Source organism: Syngnathus leptorhynchus, chromosome 12 (assembly GCF_054491065.1).
Source record: "Syngnathus leptorhynchus isolate UIUO chromosome 12, UIUO_Slep, whole genome shotgun sequence".
NCBI classification, from domain to species: Eukaryota; Metazoa; Chordata; class Actinopteri; order Syngnathiformes; family Syngnathidae; genus Syngnathus; species Syngnathus leptorhynchus.
In genome coordinates this window covers 8,830,701-8,854,413 of record NC_141206.1, presented here as the reverse complement: position 1 = coordinate 8,854,413, position 23,713 = coordinate 8,830,701, and the positions used below count along the sequence as shown (strand labels likewise).

Here is a 23,713-nt window from a genome sequence, read left to right as displayed (position 1 = left end):
GAATGAGATTCTAATCACGTTTTAGCAGGGTGAGCAGTGACTAAGATGGTAAATAAGAGTAGACATATGGTCAATCCACCTACAATAATAGAACATTTAAGAAAATATGGATTTGATCAATCCATACAGAAAAAAAAAGTGTGATGTCATCGATGCTAGGTTTATATTCCGACCAGATATGCACACATTGTATAGATTTTCCATCCAAAAACAGAAAGGCTCAGTTGATACGTTCAACTTCTGAAATATTTCTAGAGGGTGTTACAGGAAAAAGCTTTTTATTAATATTATTATTCATGAATGTAAGTGATGAAAATAATGTGCACTGACTAACCTTAAAGTTGAGCGGGGTTAAAAACAGCTTTTAAGAGGTGCATGTGCAACAAAAATGGTTGTTCTTCATGTTGAGGCTCATGAACGAGGAAAAAAAAATTGATTATCGAGTCATTTTTGTGGCACAACTCAATTTGCTGATGTTTCAGTTTTCCATCTTCTCACATTTTTTTCCATCTTCACAAAATATCATTTCAGCTTAGTTATTCATATATATTCATTAAAAACGTTATAGTGTCATCACGGATCCCATTCCGCCATCAATATCGACACCAGCCTTTTATATATATATATATATATATATATATATATATATATATATATATTTTTTTTTTTTACAAGGAACACCTGTTCCATGCTGTAATTGGACTCGTCCCCATTGACATCGCCTAACAGTGTCCCCCGTGTGCTCGGTAGATATCCAACATGTCAGGCAATCAACTTCGGTCGACTGAACGCAAGTTTGTAACCGCCATCTTGTTATGTCGCCTAAACGCAATCCGCAAAGACAAAAAAAAAAAAAAAACACGATCCATCTTTTTCTAGTGGCTGTCTGTAGCTTTCTTTAGCAGGTTAATTATACAATATAGCAAGCGAGGAGAAGATGATTACCCCCACAGTGGTCCAATGAGCGGTTCAATGATCCCCGCCACAGCACTCGTAAACTTTTATTTCGTTTCTTGGGCAAATTAGAAAATCTGGACAATTAAAGGTGCAATGAGAATGCATTACAATACCCAACTGGGTATTGAACAGCCTGAAGGTGAGGACGGTGAACGGAGCAATTTTTTTTTTCTATTCACTCAACCGTTAATATCTCGACAGAAAAACACATTCAGTATCTTCAGAGTCAGAAAAGTTTCCTATCAACCCAAATAAATGTATAAAGGCCTCGTATTATATGCAGTATAGACTACACAACAAATTGATGAATAACTACTTTTCAAATCTGAAAAACAGCAGATCATGTTCAGTTACTTTAAAAGGATGAATTGTAAAAAATGCTATCAATATCTGTATTTTTTTAAAAGTGAAAACACTTTGCAATTTTAGCACTGACATAAATTTGATTTGTCCTCGGGGGCCATATAAAAAGATGTGTCTGGCCGTATCCGGCCCCCGGGCCTTGAGTTTTACACCAATGAAAAAACATTTCTAAGTCACAAAGAAAATGGCTGAGTATTTTGGAGCAGGGCTGACGCAGCCTGCTGGTGATAGAGAAATGTCGGAATGGGGATTCCAAAAAAGAAACGGTGTATGTGATGATTCCAGGCTGGCTATCTCGGCGGGGGGAGCCATCCTGCAGAGCCAGTAATCCTCTGCCTGTGCAAAACAAAAAACAAAAAAGAAAAATCCGGAGAAATAAAGTATGTGCTGACTCGAGTGGCTCATTGAAATATGAGACTCCACAATGTCATTGGACCGGCTGACACTGCGGATGCGCGGCCCATTAATATTAGCTATTTATACGAACGTGGCAGTACCTTGCAACACTGTCACGGAATTCCTGGCCTTTCTGTGGCCAAGCCCAAAATGACATGTTCTACTTATAGCATATTCATACAGAAAATATGATTGTATAAAGCAAGACTATCACGTTATCATATATTATCATAATCATCAACTACGCTCAAGTGGCTCCTGACTTTAAAATGCGTTCAGGTCACGTATTTTCATTTGTCAAATATCTTCCACTCAGCAGGAGAAGAACGAGCCGAAGGTTAGAGCATTGCCCACTAATCCTTTGCTTTGTGACTCGGTTGCTATGGCGACAATCACTTGGCTATACTCTCAAATTGAATCATCACTTTCTTGGCTCCCCCCGATATTATATGTATATATGTAATTCTCATCTCCCCAAATTAAAGAACATTTGTGCAAAAAAAAGTAAGGTGTTGCACAGTGTGCTAAATTTCCAGCGGAAGAGCTGATTAGCATAACGCTAATGTCAGCATGAGCTGAGACCACAGGCCCGTGTCAATATAAGCATTTCCTTTTTTCCCCGTTAGATACATCCGCTACACATGCAATTACATAAAAAGGTGCACATGATGATGCTTTGAACTTTTTGTCTTACTTACAAGACACACAAGATAGAGCATCGGTGTTAAACATAAGGCCCGGGGGGGCAGATATTGCCCTTCACATCATTTTATATGGCCCATGAAGACAAATTCTGCATCAACTTTATGTGTCAATACTAAAATAACAAATTGCCTTCACTTTTATGAAATAGAAAAATTGCATTTTCTTTATTGCCAACTTTTTAACATATTTGAACAGTTTTCACTAGTCTCTGATTTCAAAACTAGTTCATTCATCAGTTTGTTGTAGAGCCTATACCATATACGACCTTGACGGTCATAATGGCCCTCTGAAGGAAACTATGACTACGATGCGGCCCGCAACAAAAAATGAGTTTGACATGCCTGAGAGAGAGATTTGAATTTGAATACCCAATCAAAATGTGATTGCACCTGATTGGACTGTGTCAGTCTCAACTGATTTCCACCAAATAAAACTCTACTAGAATACAAGTAAAAAAAGCAGAAAATCTGAAAGTGTTTGATTTGATAACTATCAGTGACAAATTCATTTACGAAAAGCCCGAAAGTCATTTTAAAGTTATGTGTGTTAAGCTAACCAATGAGACGGATTAAGCAATTAAAACTGCGTGTTTACTCGTGGCTAAACTGTTTTAGGGATTCCACGCGACGCAAAGTTGTCTAAATAATTGTGCAGGGTATTGATTTATATCTAATCTGCAAAGACATCCAATGACCTCCTATTGAATTTCAATCTTTTAGAAAGGATGCATACAAAAGCATGAGCGGCCGGTGTAGATGTCTTTCGTTTTTAAAGCCCGGGACTCTATTACTGAACATGACTGAACTATCAAAGAACTCAGTGACCTGTCTTTGTTGATATACCTCCCCACCACCACCCCCAAACGGGGAAAGATCTGAGTGTAGTTCTCTGCTGACCCATGCTGTGATCAAATGCACAGATACACACTCTGACCTTGAAGTTTATCCTCATCTTCAAGTTTGATCTGGTCATGAGCCCTGACACTGGAGAGGGAAATGAGCCATGGAAGAATTAGGATGGCAGGTGTAAAGGTCAACATACTCACTATCAAGCAAAAGGACTCACACGGAGAGATGGATGATGGGGAACTCGTTGGTGTAAGCCGAGACAAACAAACCGAAACAAAGGAACCTCTAAATTGGAATTTTACCAGTACTGGCTGTTTATTATGTTTTTTTTTCATATGCAGTTATTTTCCCTATGTTTAAAAATCCAAATTAATCGGATGTTAATCAGAGTTCCCAAAAATGTTGTGTTACAGAGGTCCCCGTATAGTCAATTTACAGGAGAACGAGTGTGTAAAATCGAAAAGGTTATAAAAAAAGGCCAGATTAGACAAATGTAACATCGCCTAGTGGACTTAATAGAAATCGGAACCAAAAAAGGTCATAAACCTGAGACAGGGATAAAAAAAAAAAAGAGCAATGGCTAGTCGGATGTGAGATTAAAATTTGGTGGTGGTAGGATTAAAATGGGTGACCACTACATCACAGACGACAAAATACCTGGAAAAGTTTAAAGGATTAACAGGGAAAACAAAAAGTAAGCAGTGAATAGATAAGCGGAAGACATTTCCTGACATCCTTTTTTTGTTGAGTCTCCAAACACCCAGCTGGGATTTCCGAGTTTATACTTCCCCACACAATGCTCGTAAAGTGTGCCTTCATATATGGCCTTCGATCTTCACAGAGCGGTACTTCCCGCTTGGTCTTCTGGTCTTGGTAAGTCCCCTCCAGATGGTCTTCAAAGCATTAACGCCAGTGCCAGCAACGTTTGGTCTCTTCCCTCAGTGGCCGGCCAGGAGAATGGCTGCCCTTAGGCGGCTTTTGACAGTCTGACAAAAAACTCTTGCACTGGCAGCAACTGTTAAATCTGGCCGCTCGCCAACATTCCAGACTTATTCCAGGCACCTGTAGCGACGGGTCGAGCGCATTAAAGCTTGCTAGCCTAACAGTATAATAAATAGTAGGGATGCCCCGATCAGATTTGAAATGAAGACGCGACTGTCCTCAAGAATGACTGTCAAATGAATGGAATTATTATTTCAATTATCAGAAAGCACTTAAAAAAAAGCTAGAAAAAAAATATGGTGACATGGTGCTAGTTGTGTCATAAGTGGACTATATTGCCCACCGCTTGAGTTCATAAATTGCATTCGGTGTAGAGGTTAGATGGTCCGAACAGTGCCTGCAGCAGGGACGTAATGCGTGACATAACATGTCACTCTCCCCGCCGGACATGACAACCCATTTGACTTTGATGTTCATGTTGTGCACCCATTCTAGATCACCTGTTGCCCAAAAGACATTTGCCCCTTCTGTTCGTCCTTCAGGATTACTGTGCCTATTATTGTCTTTTATTTCAAGCCTGTCCATCAACAAAGGTTAAATTTCGATGCTGGTTAATTGTGATCTTTTGGGGGGGGGGCATATAAATGACCTACTTTTTTGCAACATATATACACATCGAGGTTCAATTAAGCACCAGCTAATGTGATTAAATTAAAAGTAATGATATAGAAATTTGATTTCAGTCATTTTAAGACTATAAAACAGAAAGTCACTTTAAAAATACTCAAATAATTTGCACAAAACGGCTTTGGTATATTTTGTTAGGTTGATTCTCTTCAGATAAGTCAGACATAATCACATTCTAAAATAAAACACAGAAATCATAATTACATAATTAGTCATTAACAATGGGAAAAAAACGTTCTTCACTGAATAGCGCAAGAAAGCAATTGACAATGCGTCACGACCGCGTGTCCCAATACTTTTGTCTCATTTTCGGCTCTTCTCCGAACACAAGTGAGGTGTGGAATGTGGGGGTAAAGCCAGTAGAGGGTTAAACCTCCTCCCAATGAGAGCCAACCCACTGCGCTCTCGTGCCGGCAGCGGTGTCGGTATTTGACGTGGACTCCAACCTGTCAACACACGCTCAGCAAAGTGGGAAATATCTTTTTTTTTTTATGTCCATCTTTTCCAAAACCTGGTGAGCCTATCTTAACGCCTGCGCTTTGGATTAAAATGGGCTATTTTTTCTTTCTGTGCCAACAAGCCGAAAAGGGGCTTCCACTCTTTTGGAATATGTTCATTAATGCGCAGTGGACATATTTGGTCTTCATATCGTCCTCTTTTTTTTTTCCCTCACGTCTAATACGTGAAGATGTCATTTAATGGCACAACCTGTTCCCTTGCGTTAGGTTTGAATGATGGCAATCTGTTGAGATGAAAAACGGCACTTTGGGGGATATTTACTTGTCTGCGCGCGGCTCCCGCCTGTTGTTCGAGTCTGTGGAGGAACGCGCAACTTTGCCGGGAGCTGGACCGGCATCTGGACGTGGAACCGAAGCTGGATTCGGGGCTGCGGTTGATTTGAGCGCATCACGAGGGCCACGCCGTGGGTCCCGGGAGGGGCACCAAAGGAGCGGCCCCCGCATTGGGCCGATTTGTGGCCAGACTGGGGATCCGATTATGGTTTGGGGACGTTGAAGATGGGGCTGATGATGATGTTGGTGAATGGCACAGGCTCCTCAGTGTGTTTACTGATGTGCGCAATTGTCTTTTTCCCGCTGTGCTCTTACTCGCACCCCCAACCTTGTCAGGTTCTAAAGCGCATCGGTCACACGGTTCGGGTGGGAGTTCTGCATGTGCATCCTCGCTTACTCCCCGACACCAGCACTTCCGATGTCTGGAATACCGAGGGCGTTCCATCGGAGATCAGAAATGGGCGAGCGCATGAGGACAAACAGATTTCCAAAAGTGCTGAGTTCAGAAGCCTCCGGAGTAGAAGTTCCGCTCCCAGTCCGCGGGGTGGGAATCGGGGTAAAATCCACGCACGGCAGCGGGAAGAGAACACATCGTGGGATGAGCGTTTATTTGCGCCCAGAGAGTCGATCCTGCTCGCGGTGGAGGCTGTGAACCGAGCCGGGATTCTTCCCTATAATTTGTCACTGGAGCTCGTCATGGCGGTGGGCTCAGGACTCGGAGAGCTTCCAGCCTTTTCTTTCTCCTCGCCGGGAAGCCCCGAGGACGAGGACCCGCTGTCCTTTGTGGAGAGCGTGTGTCACACGGTGGTCGTGCAAGGGATCTCCGCCGTGGTCTCCTTCCCTCGGAACCGTGACGAGTTTGTTAAGTTGGAGTTCGTATCTCAAGCTCTTCGGGTGCCTGTTGTCAGCGTGCTTCCGAGAGAGTTTAAGCGACAAAGTGAGGTAATAATAAGAAACAGAAGTGAAGTTGGGTTTTATTTTTACAGGCATGTGCAAGATAAATGGAAAAAATATCTCAATATTTCACATTCAATCACATTTACATTATCAAATAGACTGTTGCACAATTTCATATGCTTCTTGATAATCCAGTTTGATAAATATATGTAACAGAATCCTTTTTTTTTTTTTTACAGTGGTGTAAAATCATAATATCCACTTCACAGTTTCAGGGTTCAAATTTAGGCTCAGGCCTTCATGCATTATAGAGTTTGCATTTTATCGTTGCGTTTGCTTCCAAAAACACGCACGTCGCTCCAAAATGGCAACAAAAGCGAGGGAGCTGTCCATGGTAGCAATAAACAAGCGGCACGACAGGAGGGGGCGGGGGTGTGGTGGTGGGGATTCCATTTCCATAAATGATCGAAGGTGATCACCTGGCAGCCAATGATTCCATTATTATAGCACTGCCAAGTCAGTGGAAGATGAATACACACTTACACACGACGAGGTCGCCTCAGGATGGGCTTTCATCCACACTATTGATCTCTTACCTGTTACCTCTCATGGTTATGTTTAAAAGTTGAAACAATTAGTTCATTTGTGTACCTTGGATCGATAGTGCGGATTTTATGGTCATTGAGGAATCGGTTGCAGAAAGAAGTCTCTTATCTCTGCCGTGTAGGAAATTTGTTAGCATCCTTGCTGCTGTTTTCAAAAACCGTTTAGTCATTTTAATGAACTCACAAGTGAATTTTATGTCAGGTTTTTACTTGAAAAAATGAAATTAGTTGAACACTAATTCTATACTGTGCACTGTCTTTATCTGCCATCCTCACTTAGACACAAACTCAATTGATTTATTGCAACTAAATGCACACTCTTAAATTGCACTGACAGGAGAGTCATTGCTCATCACCGGGGGGAGATTTTGATATTCCGTGCACACAGCTCAAAATAAAAGACACGTGCACACTGACACACACATACACACACACATGCCGTGTGGATGAATGCTTCTGGGACAATTGCCACTTTCAGACACAAAAGACTGTGTGTGTGTGTGTGTGTGTTTGTCTCTATCTCACTTCCATACCTTGGACGAGAAAGTCTAGGTGGTGAGCGCTTGGGTGGGTGAATGGATAGCTGGATGAATGGATGGATGGCAACATATGGCTGAATCTTAGCTACTTGGGTTGTCCATTCATCCATCGAGTAATCTAACCTTTGCATGCATCCCGTCCATCCATCCAGTAACCAATCAAGTCAAACATCCTTTTACTGTATCCTCTGATTCATCTGTCCCATCGCCTTTCATCCAGTAATAAATTCATCCATCCAGTCATCCGTTGATCTTCCTCGGGGTCCATCTATCCACTGAGTCATTTGTCAACTGTGAATAAATGAAAGCTGCCAGTGTATGGAGAATGGATGGACGGTAGAAGTGAAAAGGATCAATGGTGGGAACTGTAAATGTGTATGATGACTGGACAGTGGATAGGCAGGTAGCATTTGGAAGCAAATTAATGGATAGGCGGCTTGATGGTGGACAAACATTAGATGGGTGAAAGATTCTGGGACACGGTTGGGATCTCGTACAAAGATTTTAACAGGTAGCCGCACTGCAGATCTTTTCTTCCCCCCCCTCATCTTATTTTCATGACAACAGATCGCAGTACAATGAGAACTGAATTGGGATGTGCAGATTTTGGCGGTTGGAGTCAATATGAAGTGGCATTTATTAATCTTCCAATCAGAAAACAGCTTTTTTAATTGGCTATAACTGATGCTTATATTGGCACAGTTTAGAAAGCAGATGAAAAATTATTACGCGCATATGAAGTGACTAATGTGATTAAAAGCTTTTGGTGGCTCTGATAGATTTTGGTTTCACAGGTTGTGTAAAGTCGATTAACACCAAGGTATGTCGGTTGCGAGTACATGTCAATAAATAATTTTTTGCGTGCGTCCCAAGATATTCCTCTCAGTTTCTCTTACATGAATAGGAGTAGAAAGGGGAAAAAAATAGGATATCAAACAAGTGGATTTTCTTTTCCATTTTGGAGTCTTGAAACAAAATTAAGCAAAAAAATATATAAAAAAAACAAAAAAATGAATAAAAAGCCATTTTACCGCTATTTTTTAAAACAAGTTTTTCATTCATCATGTTTATCGTTTTTTTATTTTTTTTTTAAAGTCTCGGAACTTCATTTTTTACCGACGATTAGAAGATATAAAGTATGTGACAAATATTGGCTATATTCCATTTTTTTTGCTTTGGCATAAACACATGTAGTATAACTTGTGATGTGAGTAATGATATTCATGGAAGCAGGTAAGTGAAGGTTGAAAATCCATTCTCTTCACCTCTGTGTCTGGTCTCAAGGAACAAATTGAATTCAAAGCGGCAAAGTAATTCCAGTGCTGGATTCATAACCCATTTTTTATTTCCTCTTCCACTTCACTACATCTGTTTTCGAAGCCTCATCTTCAAGCCATCGTCCGCTATCCCATTCCCCGTACTGTAACGTTCCCCAGTCGCTATCGGAATTTCCCCCTCCGTCTAATTGCGTTTCATTTCTTCCTTTTGTTTCTCGCAGTGCTCCCCAATGTCTCTCTTGCACTCTCTGAAATCCAAATGACCCCTTCAAAAATTTTATCTGCGTCATTCCATGTTTATCACTGACATTGTCATTTTATCATTTCCATTCCTTCCTTATGATTCCAACTATTTTCCAAATCTCTTAAAAAGACTTAAGGAAGAAGTCTATTTTCGGAAATTTCCATAAATGAAATGTCTAAAAACATCTGCACAGTGTGGGGGGCATGTCCACCACTACTTTGTTTGCTACAATTGACTGAACCAACAAAATTGTCTTGCCATTGAAATAATGTTCAACATAGAATTCCTTGCAAAAAAACAACTTGTATTTTATAATCAGGAACCAACAAAACGCCCGACAAACGTGTTCTAGTACAAACATGCTTTCCTTTTGTTTTCTTTTGTTCAAACAAAAAAGTATAGGTCTTACCTTAAAACATTTCTGACAGTTTCTGCAGTAACTTCCACCTTCAACATTTGTTTGCTCTGCTAATCAGTCACACCTTATAACCTTCTGGCCCCGCCCACACCTGAATAAAAATAAACACACTGCCCCTTAGTTGTAGGGGGTAAAACAACATGTGTTTTGAACCCTCTTTTTTTGTCAGCTCAACTCACATTTACATCACATGACACATTTCTGTGTATGTCTTTAATTATGTTCTTCTCATGTCCCTCTTTCATCAGAATCCTCTTCATTTCCAAATGGCAATGCGATCAGCGGAGGCCCCGGCACCTCATCTCCTCTACTCGCTTTTGATGATGAATGGCTGGTGGGACATAAGCGTGTTGCTCTGCCAGGAATGGGACATAAGTGAATTTATTTTCCTCATCAAAAATAACACCCGTTTCCACCTGGGCGCGCTTGTCAACCTGACATCTTCAACTTCTGCACTGCCGTCATCATCTTTATCTAACTCAGGAGGCGCATTAAGTGTCTCAACAGGAATGGAGTTGTCATCGACATTTTCCCATCATTTGTCTTCATCTGCTTCGGCTTCCAACGCTAAAACGGAGCAGCAGCAAGCTCTCATGCGGCAGTTGGAGGCCCTGAGAGAGCCTTCGACCACAGTGGGAGTGGTGACGTTCGGCTGCGAGATTCGCGAGGTTCGTCGACTCTGGGCGACGGCTACTCGGATGACTCTTCCGGAATTCCACTGGATCTTAGGGGACGGCCAGAATGTGGCTGAGTTGAGAACAGAAGGATTACCCCTTGGACTATTGGCACACGGGATCATGGCGTCACCTTCACTGGATAAGTACGTCCAAGACTCGTTGGAACTGGTGGCACGGGCTATCGGAAGTGCAGCCCAAGAGAATCCCGCTCTGGCGCTCATTCCCGGAACTACAAATTGTATGGATGTACAGCCGAGAAATGGAAGCTCAGGGGAATACTTGACAAGGTAAGATGACCATGTTGATTTTTATTTTTGTCCCCTGATACACATTTATTTAAATAGCAAATTCAATGGTACTTAGTATAGACCCTTGGGGGATCCCATAATGAATTGACAGGTGGCATGTAGTAATACCATCACATTGAACCATTTTGGTACTGTTACTAAAGTAGTTAGCAGACCATTTGACCGCTCTTAAAGACATTCCATTATCTTGTAGCATTTTTTTTTTCTTTTAGCCAACCGAGACTGAATTGATGACACTTCTGCTAGTAGTGCTTTGATGAGAAGGTGAAGTGAACAAGCCGCTGCATTACAATTCCAGTGTGTCTTTTCCTGCTGAGATTTACCTTAAAATAACTGAATCAGCATCTCAAGGAAGAAAGGCAAGGGAATTAGGCTTGTATTAACATTACTCTGGTTGGAGCATCTTATGAATTATTGAGTAGTCGCTCTTGGAATTACATGTATCAGTAGACAAAGACAGGCGGGTTGAGGAGAACCCCGTCCGGGATTACAGGCTTCCTCAAAGATGAGCAATTGCCACCCTGTGACGGAGTACGTGTCGTTGTACAAATTGTGTTTTGACATTCGCGATGTTTAAGACACCTTGAATACCTTTACGTATGCTTGAAACAAGAGTGAGGGTTGTGTCTTCATGTGTTTCCAGACTTTTCTTTCTGCATCGCGGAATCAAGATATCATGTTGAGGGTGTGACAGATGAGCAGGAGAGGCTTTGGCTACGTTTATGCTAAACACAAAACAGTCAATTTCAGGAGTAGAAAAAGGAAGATAAATATAAGTAAAACTTTGAAAATTCCCTTTTTATGGTAAATCTTTGAAATAATCAACAAACTGCAAAGAAAGTTTGGAAATTTAACATTGTTGAGGTTGGGTTATATTTTTTTGTTTGTCCTGACATTACTTTATTCTTTTGGTTTGCCTTTATGGGCTTAGAGCAGGAAGTGTTATAAAGTCCTCAAAGAGATGCCACTTTATACTCCTTTCTATTTACCTCTCTGATCTGATGGCTGAGCACCAAGTGCTGCATCATTGGATGTTAATTCACTCGCTCCTGTGGGAAAATTCTTTCAAGGCACATCACTTTGTATTATGATGAGGGAAAAAATAATACTGGCAGCAGCAAAGGCAAAGTCTCACAATCTTGCGCTCCAAGTCTTAAATTGTTTTAAATTTAGTATCCCAAGAATCATCCAATATATAGTTTTGTTTGCAGGTCCAAACAAACTGCAAAAATGCAAAGCTTGTCATTTGCCATTGATAGCTTAAATGTTCGCATCACCACAAAGTTGATGCCATTTAAGACCAAGCAAATGTCAATGATTTTAAGCTACCCATGTGCACTGGCTCTTGTATATTTTTGTCAGAGCTTTGCAAATTTTCATAATTGATGATAATGTCTTGTCAAGTCCCCAGAAAGATTTTGTGTGTGTTTGCACAAATTGCAGATGAGATCACTAATCAGAGGAGTTGGTTCATGCTCTTAATGTGCCAGCTAGCTCGGTTACCAAAAAAAAAAAAAGTCCTACGTAATAAATGTTCCCTCCGTGGGTTGTACTGTGTAAGTCAAACACTTTCCGTTTTGCTCTGGGCGTGTGAGATTGTTTTAAAGCCTCCATAAAAACAGCTGCGCTTCTTTCTTTACGTATCTTCTGGCATCAAGAACACAGCTGACATGGCAGGCAATGAGGTCGTGATGGTGGAAAACAGATTTGATTCACCCCGCTGTCATTCTCCAGCTTAAAATACCAGCTTGGATTCTTCGCTTCAAATGCCATCAGTCTTCCATTTGTGAATCGCACAGGAAAGAATAAAAACGTCATTGTTATGTGCCGCGTTGATTCCGACGACCCTGAAAAGAAAGTTACACTTTATTATTACTTGTGAACTTCGAAGTTGTGTTTAAAGGGCGAAGCTTCCCTCAGCGATAAAACTAGCTTCCATGCAAATGAGTGAAATGAAGCAGAAGAATATATTCGCACTAAAATTCCTTGAGCAGAGCGTTTACACACAAAATAAATCAGGTTTATGACGTGGAACACCACCAAATGTTTGGATTTGATTATGAGCAACTATCATGAGAATGACCAGGATCAGGAATCTTAATAATGCCACAATGTGTTAAGCAGGGAAATTGACAATTAATCGATTAATTGACTATCAATCAAAATAATCAATCATTATATTTTTGATAGTCAATCACATGAAAATTATCCAAATTTTGCTTAAATGGGCCCCATAGATTGACTGAAATTGAATTTATATTCAGTTTTTTTTGTTTTTTGTTTTTTCCCAAAAGACCTTTATTGGTATTGGTCGTATTGGACGAACTAGTCTCTCTCCCCAACCGACACCCACTCCTCAGTAGTTAATGCATGAGAACAAGCGGCCCATCGGGTTCCACAAAAGAAAAGTTCTCTGACATCAGCTTGGACATTCATCACACTTGTCAGCAAGACCCTTGATAGTTGGAGCCATTTTTCTTGTTGAATGTCACATTGCGTTGTTGGAGTTGTGTGAGACAGCAAAATCACGGCGGGCGTCGGAGATGAAAGAGACAACCGTGAGAGGCCATCTTCCAAAGTCGTGACTGTGCATCACAAGAAAAGTCTACCAACTCAGCTCCTTTCTCTTCTCATAGTCTGCAAGGAGTCACTGTCGTGATATCAAGTTTAGTTTAAATCTTTGAATGGCCATTGTTGTCAAGTTTTGGGTCTGGACAAGCGAGGTATTGACTTTATTGAGATTTCTGCTGGTGTGATGGAAAACATGACTGCGGGTGTGCGTTAGCGTGCGTGTCTGTTCTGGTTCCGGACACTCTCGGACAGCCAGTAGCATAGCTTACTGCGAGGCATGGCGTGATCATAGGGCCATGCTCTGTCCTCTGTTGTAACACTCACTTTCACACACATATACTCAAGCCACCAAAATGAACACCTCATCTCTGTAGCGGGACACTGGCATTTTGATTTGGGCAAAAAAAAATGGCGGAGCAACAATCACATGCCAGAAAAACACAGTATGAGATCATATTTAAGCAGATATTTGGGATTCTTCTGGGTCAAATGCAATTTGTCAACCACAGCTCTGTATTGAATACAAAATACTTTATAAAATAAAAGTAACATACAGGACCGTATTTTCGGATTATAAGGCACACTTAAAATCTTTTAATCTTCTCAAAAATCAGCTGCACACTTTGTGTAGCAATGATGAATTGAAATTAAATAAAGCTTGATGGCTTATAAAACCGTGTGCCCTATATATAGACATTTCTACATATTTGAATGTAGAGAAAGCTAATTTATCCCGAGCTTTACAATCTATAGCGCGCTTTATGGCCCGAAAAACATCTATATATATTAATATTTTAGTATATTATGAATAGTCAGACTGAGATACGTTTAACCCGTAATTAAATCCTGTCACCGGTTTGTTTTCTTTATCATCACAACACATACAAATGGAAACTTAGAGTATTCTGACATTTGATCTCCAACTAACCAACATTCTCTGACCTTAACCACATCATCGTTCATTTATGACCTTTTCATGTTGTCCTTATGAGTGGATTGATTTTACACCGTTGCAATGACTTGACAGATGTCCGGCAAAGCTAAAAGTGACGTGTTTAAGGTAAACACTGATAAGAGGCCTTCTGATCTGCTCACTGTCCTGTGTGGATGCTACCAATGTAAAATGGGAGAGGGGGGGGGGTCTTAACACAGGTGGATAAACAGAGAGCGGAGATTATCATCTATGACATATTTCCTACGGCCGGTCCCCGGCGTTGAAAGCAAAACAACAGCGGTGTGTTGATGTCGTCATCCATCTAGTTATCTCACGACAAGCCGAGTGTTGCATACTTTGGCCGAGGCGACGTCTCGCTTGGGTGGCCACTGTCTGAAACAGAGGGCCAAATAATTCCTGGCTCTTCTGTTACGTCTGAAGCAGCAATTTATTGGGAAGTCGGTGTGAAATTGGCTTGTGTCTGTCGCTGATGCTGCTGACAGCTTTCTATTTTCGAGAAAGCTGTTCACCGTCACGTGGAGCTGACTTATTGGTTGAGGGAGTTTTGTGGTTCCATTGTTCAAGTTGAACGGTTATTAAGTCATGCTTCTGTTTGGTTCCCTTCAGATTTCTTTCCAACACATCCTTTGAGGGCCAGAGTGGCTTTATATCCAGAGATCGTCAGAGCCAAAATGTCATCTCAGAAGCCCATCACTACATCTGGTCCCTCCAGCTGGACCCGCTCGGCCAGCCAACCTGGACGAGACTAGGACGTTGGCGCAGGGGGAAGGTTGTGATGGACCACGGGGCCTGGACGAACCGACAGGGTTCCGGAGGGGGAGGCGACTGGCGCAGACCCACCAGGCTGCATTTACGGGTGGTGACGTTGGTGGAGCACCCGTTTGTGTTCACCCGGGACGTAGATGGAGACGGGATGTGTCCCGCCGGCCAGTTGTGCCTCGATCCGCTCACCAATGACTCATCGGTTTTACAGAGTTTTTTCCAAAATCTTGCAGGACCAAATGGATCTGTCCCTACAGATGCGAAGAAATGTTGCTATGGTTACTGCATTGACTTGCTGGAGAAGCTGGCAGAGGACATGGGATTCACCTTTGACCTCTACATTGTTGGAGATGGGAAATACGGAGGCTTTAAAAATGGACGCTGGACGGGATTAGTTGGTGACCTGCTTAGCGGTGCTGCTCACCTAGCTGTGACGTCTTTTAGCATTAATTCAGCAAGAAGCCAAGTCATTGACTTCACCTCGCCCTTCTTCTCCACCAGCCTGGGAATTCTGGTCAGTTGTCTGTTTTTGATTCCTCTCATTTTTCTATTGCTATTATCATTGACCTCCCCTCAACATTGTTTCGAATTTGTGTTTAGGTTCGTACCCGTGACACCGCAGCACCCATCGGGGCCTTCATGTGGCCTCTCCATTGGTCAATGTGGCTGGGTATCTTTGTCTCTCTCCACGTCACCGCCATCTTCCTCACCTTATACGAGTGGCACAGTCCATTTGGTATGACGCCACGGGGACGCAACCGAGACCGCGTCTTTTCCTTCTCCTCTGCTCTGAACGTATGCTACGCCATACTTTTTGGAAGAACCGTTGCCATCAAGCCTCCAAAGTGCTGGACGGGCCGTCTGCTGATGAACCTTTGGGCCATTTTTTGTCTCTTCTGCCTGTCCACCTACACTGCTAATTTGGCGGCGGTCATGGTTGGTGAGAAGACCTATGAGCAGCTGTCAGGGATCCATGACCCAAAGGTATTCTACACAAAAACTGACAGACGGTTTGACTGACTTGTCAGTGGGGGTGTTCATGCAGTCAGCATGGCCTCATTTCCTACTCAGACAGTGCGAATGTATCAAGATAAGTCTTAAAAAAAATGTATAGTCCATATTTTTCCGATTATAAAGACGATTAAATGTTTTTAAATTTTCACAAAAATCATCGGGTGCGGCTTTTGTATGGATGTCAAATTAAAGTTATGTAATTTTTGAATACACCTTATAACCTGGTACTGAGTAGAAAGAATTCCGTTACGGTTTGAAACATCCTCAACCGCCATCATGTTGGACAACCAAATTCTGATCACATGATCAAAAAAATCATATCTCTTAGACTCTATTTGATAGGGTAATACAAAAAAAAACTCAACCGCAACTTTTGAGTTTCTTTTGGATGTATTTACCTTTCAATGCTAAATGCAGGTACTCGAATGCGGAAATTGTTGCGTAACTGTAGAAAATCAATAGAAGATTGAAGTAAGGTGGTGGGGTTGATATTATTAAAGCTTAAATGCCTTTGCTATCTTTCCTGCAGTTGCACCATCCCTCTCAGGGATTCCGATTCGCTACGGTGAGGGAAAGCAGCGCCGAGGACTACGTCAGAAAGAGTTTTCCCGAGATGCACGAGTACATGCGGCGATACAACGTCCCAGCAACGCCGGACGGCATACATAATCTCAAGTAATTCAATTTTTTTTTTGCATACTCGTGCATGCGTATTCAAATATTTGCACAGTCCAGCAAGGGTTTATTGTCTCTGGAAATATCACACAAATGTCAAGTGAATGGAAATGAAAAGAAGGAAAAAAATAACACTGCTGTCATTTTCCTTACTGCGAGTATGCCTTCACTTCACATTCAGCTCCTATCTTCTTTTTCACCACCATCGCTGTCATCCTAAGCTGCTTCGACATTCCACCGGTGTCCCCACTGAGCAAAGCAAAAAAAATAAAGTAAGAAAGGCCGCTTGGATACAAACAGAGCTTGGAGAGAACACAATTTAAATGGATGAAACGTTTTTTTTTTCCTCAACTGAGTCTCTAAAATGCTGATTATAAAGTTCAAGGAAAACGTTGACCTTAGGAAATTACAGCTCAGCAGCCGGAAATGCGTATCTTAAGGATGCACGCCTGAGATTTGTCATTTTTTGTCAGTCACGTGATAATATAATCATAATATTGCAGGGTTGCTTCATCTTTGCTATTATCACCTTCATCAGGATCCAGATTTTCACGGCTCAACTCACCGCTGATGAATTCAAAACAATGCAATTTCAAGCACAGGTTTTTCTTATTAACCCGCCTGCAAGCATCGAGATGCAAAGACGTTTTAGTAATCAACCTCAGAGATGGAGCGGGAATAGAACTGCTCGATGAAGCCACGCTACAGATGAACAAATGACGTTTTGGTGGTGGGTTTAAAAGCTCATGCTAACATGAAATAAACAGTTTATTTTATTTTGCTTGCGAGAACTAAAATCATCTGGATCCGGCTGCAAGACAACACAGTGAAAAACGATGTATTGTATTTTTGTTTTAGGGACGATCCCCAGAAACTGGACGCCTTCATCATGGACAAAGCTCTGCTGGACTACGAGGTCTCAATCGACGCAGACTGCAAGACTCTGACTGTTGGCAAACCGTTTGCTATCGAAGGTAAGCGAACATAAAAATCATTTAACAGGGTAAATCTTGTGGCTTTCAAAAGCTTACAGTCCACACAGTCTCCTGATAATCTCAGGCCCATTTAGAAAGCATCGTTCCACCCGCAGTGAAAACGTCCCCGTGGTTTTTAACATCCATTACAGGCCTCGATAGTCCCACATACCATGGCTGCTTTTAATTACTTAATGCAGCCTCCAGGTCTATTCACATTATCAAGTGGTAAGTTTAGTACTTTTAGAATTGGCCGTTATTGACACTGTTGGTTGCCAAGGGAAAGCAGACCTTAAGTTTCGAAAAAGACGGTCAACACCGTAGACTCCAGCACACCTGCGACCTGAATGAAAATCTGTCTTATATAAATACTGAAATCAATAGAAATGCTGCCACATATGGATTATTTTGTTTTTGATTGTGTGCCCACTGACAGGATATGGGATCGGTCTGCCTCAGAACTCTCCACTCACCTCCAACTTCTCCGAGCTTGTTAGTCAGTACAAGTCGGACGGCTTCATGGACATGCTGCATGACAAATGGTACAAGGTGGTGCCGTGCGGGAAACGCAGCTTTGCTGTTACTGAGGTAAGTACGCAAGCCGCCTTCACCTTGGCGGCGTTTCAATTAAACCCCGCTGATGTTGTTTTGATCTCGGTGTCATGTTTATTTATTTGGCTTTGCGTTCTTTATATTCACTGAACGTACTCACATGGATGAGAGTCGCTTTGTGTGCCTCTAGGTACTGTACGTCTATGTTGCACCATGACCTGCTGAAATGATAAGCAGAATCCTAAATTGCTTTTCTTAATTTCAATTTTTTTTTTTGCTGAGCTCTTTTTGATAAGCGCGAGTTAATGTGGTTATTAATGTGATGAAGTCCGAAAACTAGCAACTCACTGAAACAATCAACTGCCGCTTATCTTCCTAATGCATCTTTAATGTTTAATTAGGAGATGCAGGATGGCTATCTAGATCATTAACTGTTGGCTTTAACATTTACTTCCCTCCTAATTGTTGGATTCTTTAATTTGCCTCATGGCTGCGGTAAAGTATATGTATCAATTATTATCGATTAAACTTAGTGAAAAAAGGTAGTCAGGATGAAGACGATCAACAATCTCTATAAATGAACCCAGGAAATGAGTCAGCCTTTTATTTGGGTCTCTCTGCCTGTAAATGTGTGTCACTTGTGATCGCACTCAATCTTTTATATTTGGCAACAATAAAATAAAACTCACATAGTCCCCCGTCAAGCTCGTTGGAGTGGCATCCGTCGAGCGTTTCTCCTTACATAATGTCAGAGTATAAAGAAGTGTGGCTACTTGTGTAAAAGTCAAGGCTACTTGAAGATTCATGCTCATACTCAAATAATGGCTTCCTCTTAAAAACACGTCAGGAAAAAGGTGCTCTCGCTATGCTTTCCATTCAAGGTCATTTCAACAACCATGTGTGCAATAACTTGTAATTCAAAGTCAGCCCCCTTGAAACCCTCCAGCTGCTAACCAAGCTGGACGTCCATTACTTTGCTTTGTCCTTAGCAGTCAAACAGCCCTCTGAGCTCCATCTTGTACCGTTGTTCACGACAAGTCAGTCGTTTTAACTGCCGGCTGTGATTTGGGATCTCGTAAAGTGTCTCCTTGCTTACATTGGGTTGTACAAACCTTATTAGGTCTTTAAAAATGTGGTTTCGGGACTTGTAACTTAATTCTGTTCACAAAGACTCTGTATTTGCTTTGCCACAATAGTGCTATATAGATTTATTTATTTATTTATTTTATATTTATTTATTTATTTATTTATTTATTTATTTAGGACTAAGTACATTCATGAACATCAATATAAAAAAATAGATGAAATAATGAAAGAATTATAATAAAAAAAAACATATCTGAGCTGTAAAATGTTGCACAGTTCTCCATAATACTGTAATAAGTCAGCTATTTCACACTGCAGATTTGTTCGAGAGGGTGTCAGTCGCTCCAGACATTCAACTTGCTTCAGGTTCATTTCATTTTGCAGCACCGTGCCCCGTTCTATGATGACTGCAGGCGTTTAGCTGGATGCCATTCAATTTTACGCAATTTATCCGTCCGAGGCCCGGCAAGCAGATCACGGATGATGCCAGAGGTGCACCAAGCCGGCAGGCGGCGAAATATGTAGTATAAACTGTCAAATGAAAACCTTGTAAAAAAATGATTCAACTAAACATTACTCATGTTTCATTGCAAATGAACTCTTGTGATTACCTTGACATCGCCATCATTTTCAGCAATGTTACAAGTTTCTGTCAAAGTGAACATAAGACAGAATAAGCAAAGAGATTCATGTGACACAGGCAGTAAAATATTGACCATGCTGCTATGTTTGAGACACGCTCAGCATTTTCAAAGCGATCATTCAATCGGATGGCTGGCAAACTTATTTCCAAAAAAACAGTGACACAATTGATAGATCACCTTTCATCAAGTGGGCAACTCCAGACAACGTGAGAGTACGACTGCGATTTAAAAATAATTTCAGAGTCAATACCACACTTAATGAACGGAATGAATCATCACCTACCTTTGAACGATAGTCACTTATTGATCTCAGTGCGGCATTTGATATCATATACTGTTAGACAGGTTGGAAACTTTGGGTGGGAAATAGAACAATCCTAAAATAGTTCTTGTCATGCTTAGAGGAAACGAGGTATTTTGCTACCATTAAAACGTTTGAAAGCGATTGAGTGGCTATTGTGTGAAGTCCCTCAAGGGTCAATCCTTGAACCCCTTTTGTTCTGTCTGTGGATGTTAACTTTGGTTCATGCCTGGCACTTTTTTTTCTTGTTTTATATCAAGGCAGCCTGAATGAACTGAGGCTGAGTTTGCTTGAATTTTAAATTAAGATGCAAAAACTCTTCAATTAGCATCCTCTCAATTTCAAGAATATACCACTGGAGTATCCCATTAAAAAAGATCTCGAATTTGTAACCAATTCTCATGATGCCAAACATGGTGACAGCACTGAGGCAATTTCCCCCCAGCTTTGGAAGTAATTGGCTTCACCTGAAATGTCATTACAGCCATCTTAGTTGAGTCACAATATGGCAGATGGCCAATTTAATCCATCATGTATTTACATCCCACATCACTTGATAATGCGGCCACTGCAGCCGTATTGAGAGCTCCTCCATACGGGGCAGTAAAAAAGATTCATACGGGGGATGTGCTTCGGCAGTATCTGTGGCAAGAGCTCCATTAAGAAAAGTGCAAGATCACATTTGTTGATTGCTACTTGCACACTCATGATACGCCTCTTAGGGAGCGTTGACACATTCATGCTCGAGAAAATTCATTTGAGATGACTCTGACCGTTCTTCTTTCAACACCAACTTTGGTATTCCTCCATATCTCCCCCGCAGACCTTACAAATGGGCATAAAACATTTCTCCGGGCTCTTTGTGATGCTGTGTGTGGGCGTGGCTTTATCTCTGTTGACCACCATTGCCGAACATATCGTGTACAAGCTGGTGATTCCGAGGGTCAAGGAGCCACGCTTCAAATATTGGCTGCATACCAGTCAGGTACTCAACTCTTTCTCAAAAAGTTTCTTTGAGGCCCAAATAAGTGACAGTTCATATGTTGCTTCCTCTCCAGAGATTACACCGAGCCCTCAACTCCGTCTTTGCAGATGACAAGCTGCCGACTGTCACTAAGCCCAAAAAGAGGTAACACCGATTTCTTTAGCTATTTCAAAGATCCCTTAATATCTGCAAATATACTTGTTTTAAATTGCTCTTTGCCTTTATTGTACCGCAATTTAGACCACCTCTGTGGCGGTCAAAACTCAACCAAGTTCTTTCGAAAGCCATGATTCCATTACCGCACCCGCTCCAGCTTTTCTCTTGAGTCACTATGACTGCAGATTATCAGATAAGGATGACTTGTGTCCTACACTCGTAGCTTTATTCTTTCAAGAGGAGGTTAAAGTATCCATTGAGCTTTTGCTGAGCAAGAGTTCTGTTATATGAGAGAGAGAAGCTTCTTTGGTGCCGTTTCAAATTTGTCCGAGCTTAGCTCTACACGCAGAGAGGACACTCCAAATCAAGAGGAATGTCTGAGTAATGAGAATAGATTACTCTGCCCGTGGAGTTCAATTCATTCTATCAGGCCCTTCTGCACTGTGCCCTTCCAATTCAAGTTATAACTGTCAACCTGTCAGTATGTTGCGGGTATAATGTGCTCTGTATTTCACTCCAATTAAAAGCTTTTAGCTTATAAATGATATCGCCGAACAACCTTTGTGAAGAAAATATTAGGAAGAACCTGCCGACAGGAAAAACATATGTAACACTTAAGAACATTGTCGGAAATTAATATTTATGCACATGAATATGTGAATGTTGAATTAGATGCAGTAGGATGGTAGACAATGTGGCTATTTTTGAAAGTGACATAAGGAAAATGCTTACAGCGTCCTCCAAGTGGGACACAGAAGTGAAAAACAACCTTTTGCGGTTGTCTGACTCGGAGCACTTGTAAAACTAAATTAATTATTGCTGTTTGAATAATGAATAGAACTATAGGCTGTCCTGCGGTTATGGCTCCATACATCCTGTTATATAGAATATTAAATCATAGAGCACAATCGGGATTTTTGTTTTACTATACAATACTATACAATCATAAAATTACTGACTCAACGGAAACACCACTTTAGAGAAGTGCGCATAAGCAAATGAATAGAAATCCGCATATTGCAGTCCATAGCACGTTGCATTTCCAGTGTAAAAAATGCTGAACGGGCCCAATTCCTCTTGACTTTGGATCAAGATCACAAATGGCGAGAATGGAAGTGACTTAGACGAAGAGAAGTCACTGTTGTGTCAGAGGCTGCAGCAGCTTCAGTCACAAGAGATGTTCAACCGGTTCATGTTTCAGCTCAATCACACTTAAGGCTGTCAAGCCTGGTAAGACCTTCTCTGCTGGTTTAAAATTTGCCATGGCTTCTAAAATCTACTTGATTTATTTATTTTGGGATCTTTAGTTTTCAATAGATGCACCTATTTAGATTTAATATATATTATATTATGTGATGTTATCATATCTAATAATATTGACTTCAGGTCGAAGTAAAAATGTAGTTTTGTCATCTGTATAATTAGTCAAGAATCAGTACATGGACCACATTATCAAAGATTTAAAAAAAAAAGTCCTACCTTACATTTCCGTCTTTGTCTGCATCTCCAGATGCAATGAAGGAAACAACCAGTCGGCTTCCTGGAATCCCGCCGATTCGTCGCTCTGTAACAGGCGTAGGGTTCTTCCAAACGAGGCGCACAATGACTTGGAGCGTCCGTCTTCCCCGCCGGCTTTGGCTATTCCTCTTCACCATTCTCTTCCTCTACTGGGCAAACACCTCCCCGTTGTGACCGCCTCGAATGGGCGCACCAACCTGTTGGGCCGGTTATGTTCCCAAGGACTTGGACAAGGGCAGGGCAGCGCCGCACCGGGCATAACTCCGGGACAGTGTCTGGGTTTGAGTGCTGGGGACTGTGAAACTGGACTGGGTGTGGGCCACATTCCACTAGTGCAAGAGCTGTCTGAACTGGAGACTCAAATCTCCGTCATCAAACAACAGCTGCAATCGGCGATGAGGAGGAAGAGAGAACTGGAAAAGTACCAATCGGAAAACCCGTTAGCAAACCAGACTCCACCTAGCCAAGTTACGGTGCCACAGTCCAATCAGCTCTCACAGTATCCACAATCCCACCAACAGACTAACCAACACCAAAACACACTACCAGAATTCTGAAACATTTTCCCAATTTGTCAAGAGCAAACTTCCCCTATGTGGTGGTCCCAGAAGAAGATGCACCCAAGGCATTTACAGACGAACAATGTTATGAAGCCCAGGAGGGCTCCAGAACGCTGGACTGAATTGGTGCATTTGGTCTCAATCAATACCAACAGAATCAATCGATCATTTCTTGACCTGTGAATTGCATTAAACGGGGAGTCGTGAACAGTACCGAGCACCAAGTCAGTCCTTCCTCGCTTGTTGCAATTTGTGGTGAGCTGTGTAAACCATTTCCCTTCCTTGCCTCTCATTACCTTCATTTTC

General features: G+C 41.6%; 1 protein-coding gene and 1 long non-coding RNA gene across 2 annotated transcripts in view; one reads left to right on the top strand and one right to left on the bottom strand.

Moving 5' to 3' along the window:
• The window catches only part of LOC147048298 (uncharacterized), a 19,322-nt gene extending 9,623 nt beyond the window's left edge, over nt 1-9,699 (bottom strand). The window contains exon 1 of the long non-coding RNA XR_015067825.1: nt 9,661-9,699. This is a non-coding gene — a long non-coding RNA (uncharacterized LOC147048298). The remainder of the gene's footprint in view (nt 1-9,660) is intronic.
• Nucleotides 5,907-23,713, top strand: grin3a (glutamate receptor, ionotropic, N-methyl-D-aspartate 3A). The gene is made up of 10 exons (XM_085927098.1): nt 5,907-6,631; nt 9,918-10,633; nt 14,787-15,456; nt 15,543-15,926; nt 16,486-16,631; nt 17,490-17,605; nt 18,042-18,193; nt 21,012-21,173; nt 21,247-21,317; nt 22,840-23,713. The coding sequence occupies exons 1-10, from the start codon at nt 5,915-5,917 to the stop codon at nt 23,402-23,404; spliced, it is 3,699 nt and encodes a 1,232-aa protein (XP_085783224.1). The 5' UTR covers nt 5,907-5,914; the 3' UTR covers nt 23,405-23,713.

What these genes read in the sequence shown, in the direction of transcription:
- grin3a (XM_085927098.1), top strand. Translation starts at nt 5,915, where the DNA reads ATGGGGCTGATGATGATGTTGGTGAATGGCACAGGCTCCTCAGTGTGT. An exon ending in GCAGCTTTGCTGTTACTGAG is followed by an intron (nt 18,194 to 21,011) that starts GTAAGTACGCAA and finishes TCTCCCCCGCAG; the next exon opens with ACCTTACAAATGGGCATAAA. An exon ending in GTCACTAAGCCCAAAAAGAG is followed by an intron (nt 21,318 to 22,839) that starts GTAACACCGATT and finishes CTGCATCTCCAG; the next exon opens with ATGCAATGAAGGAAACAACC.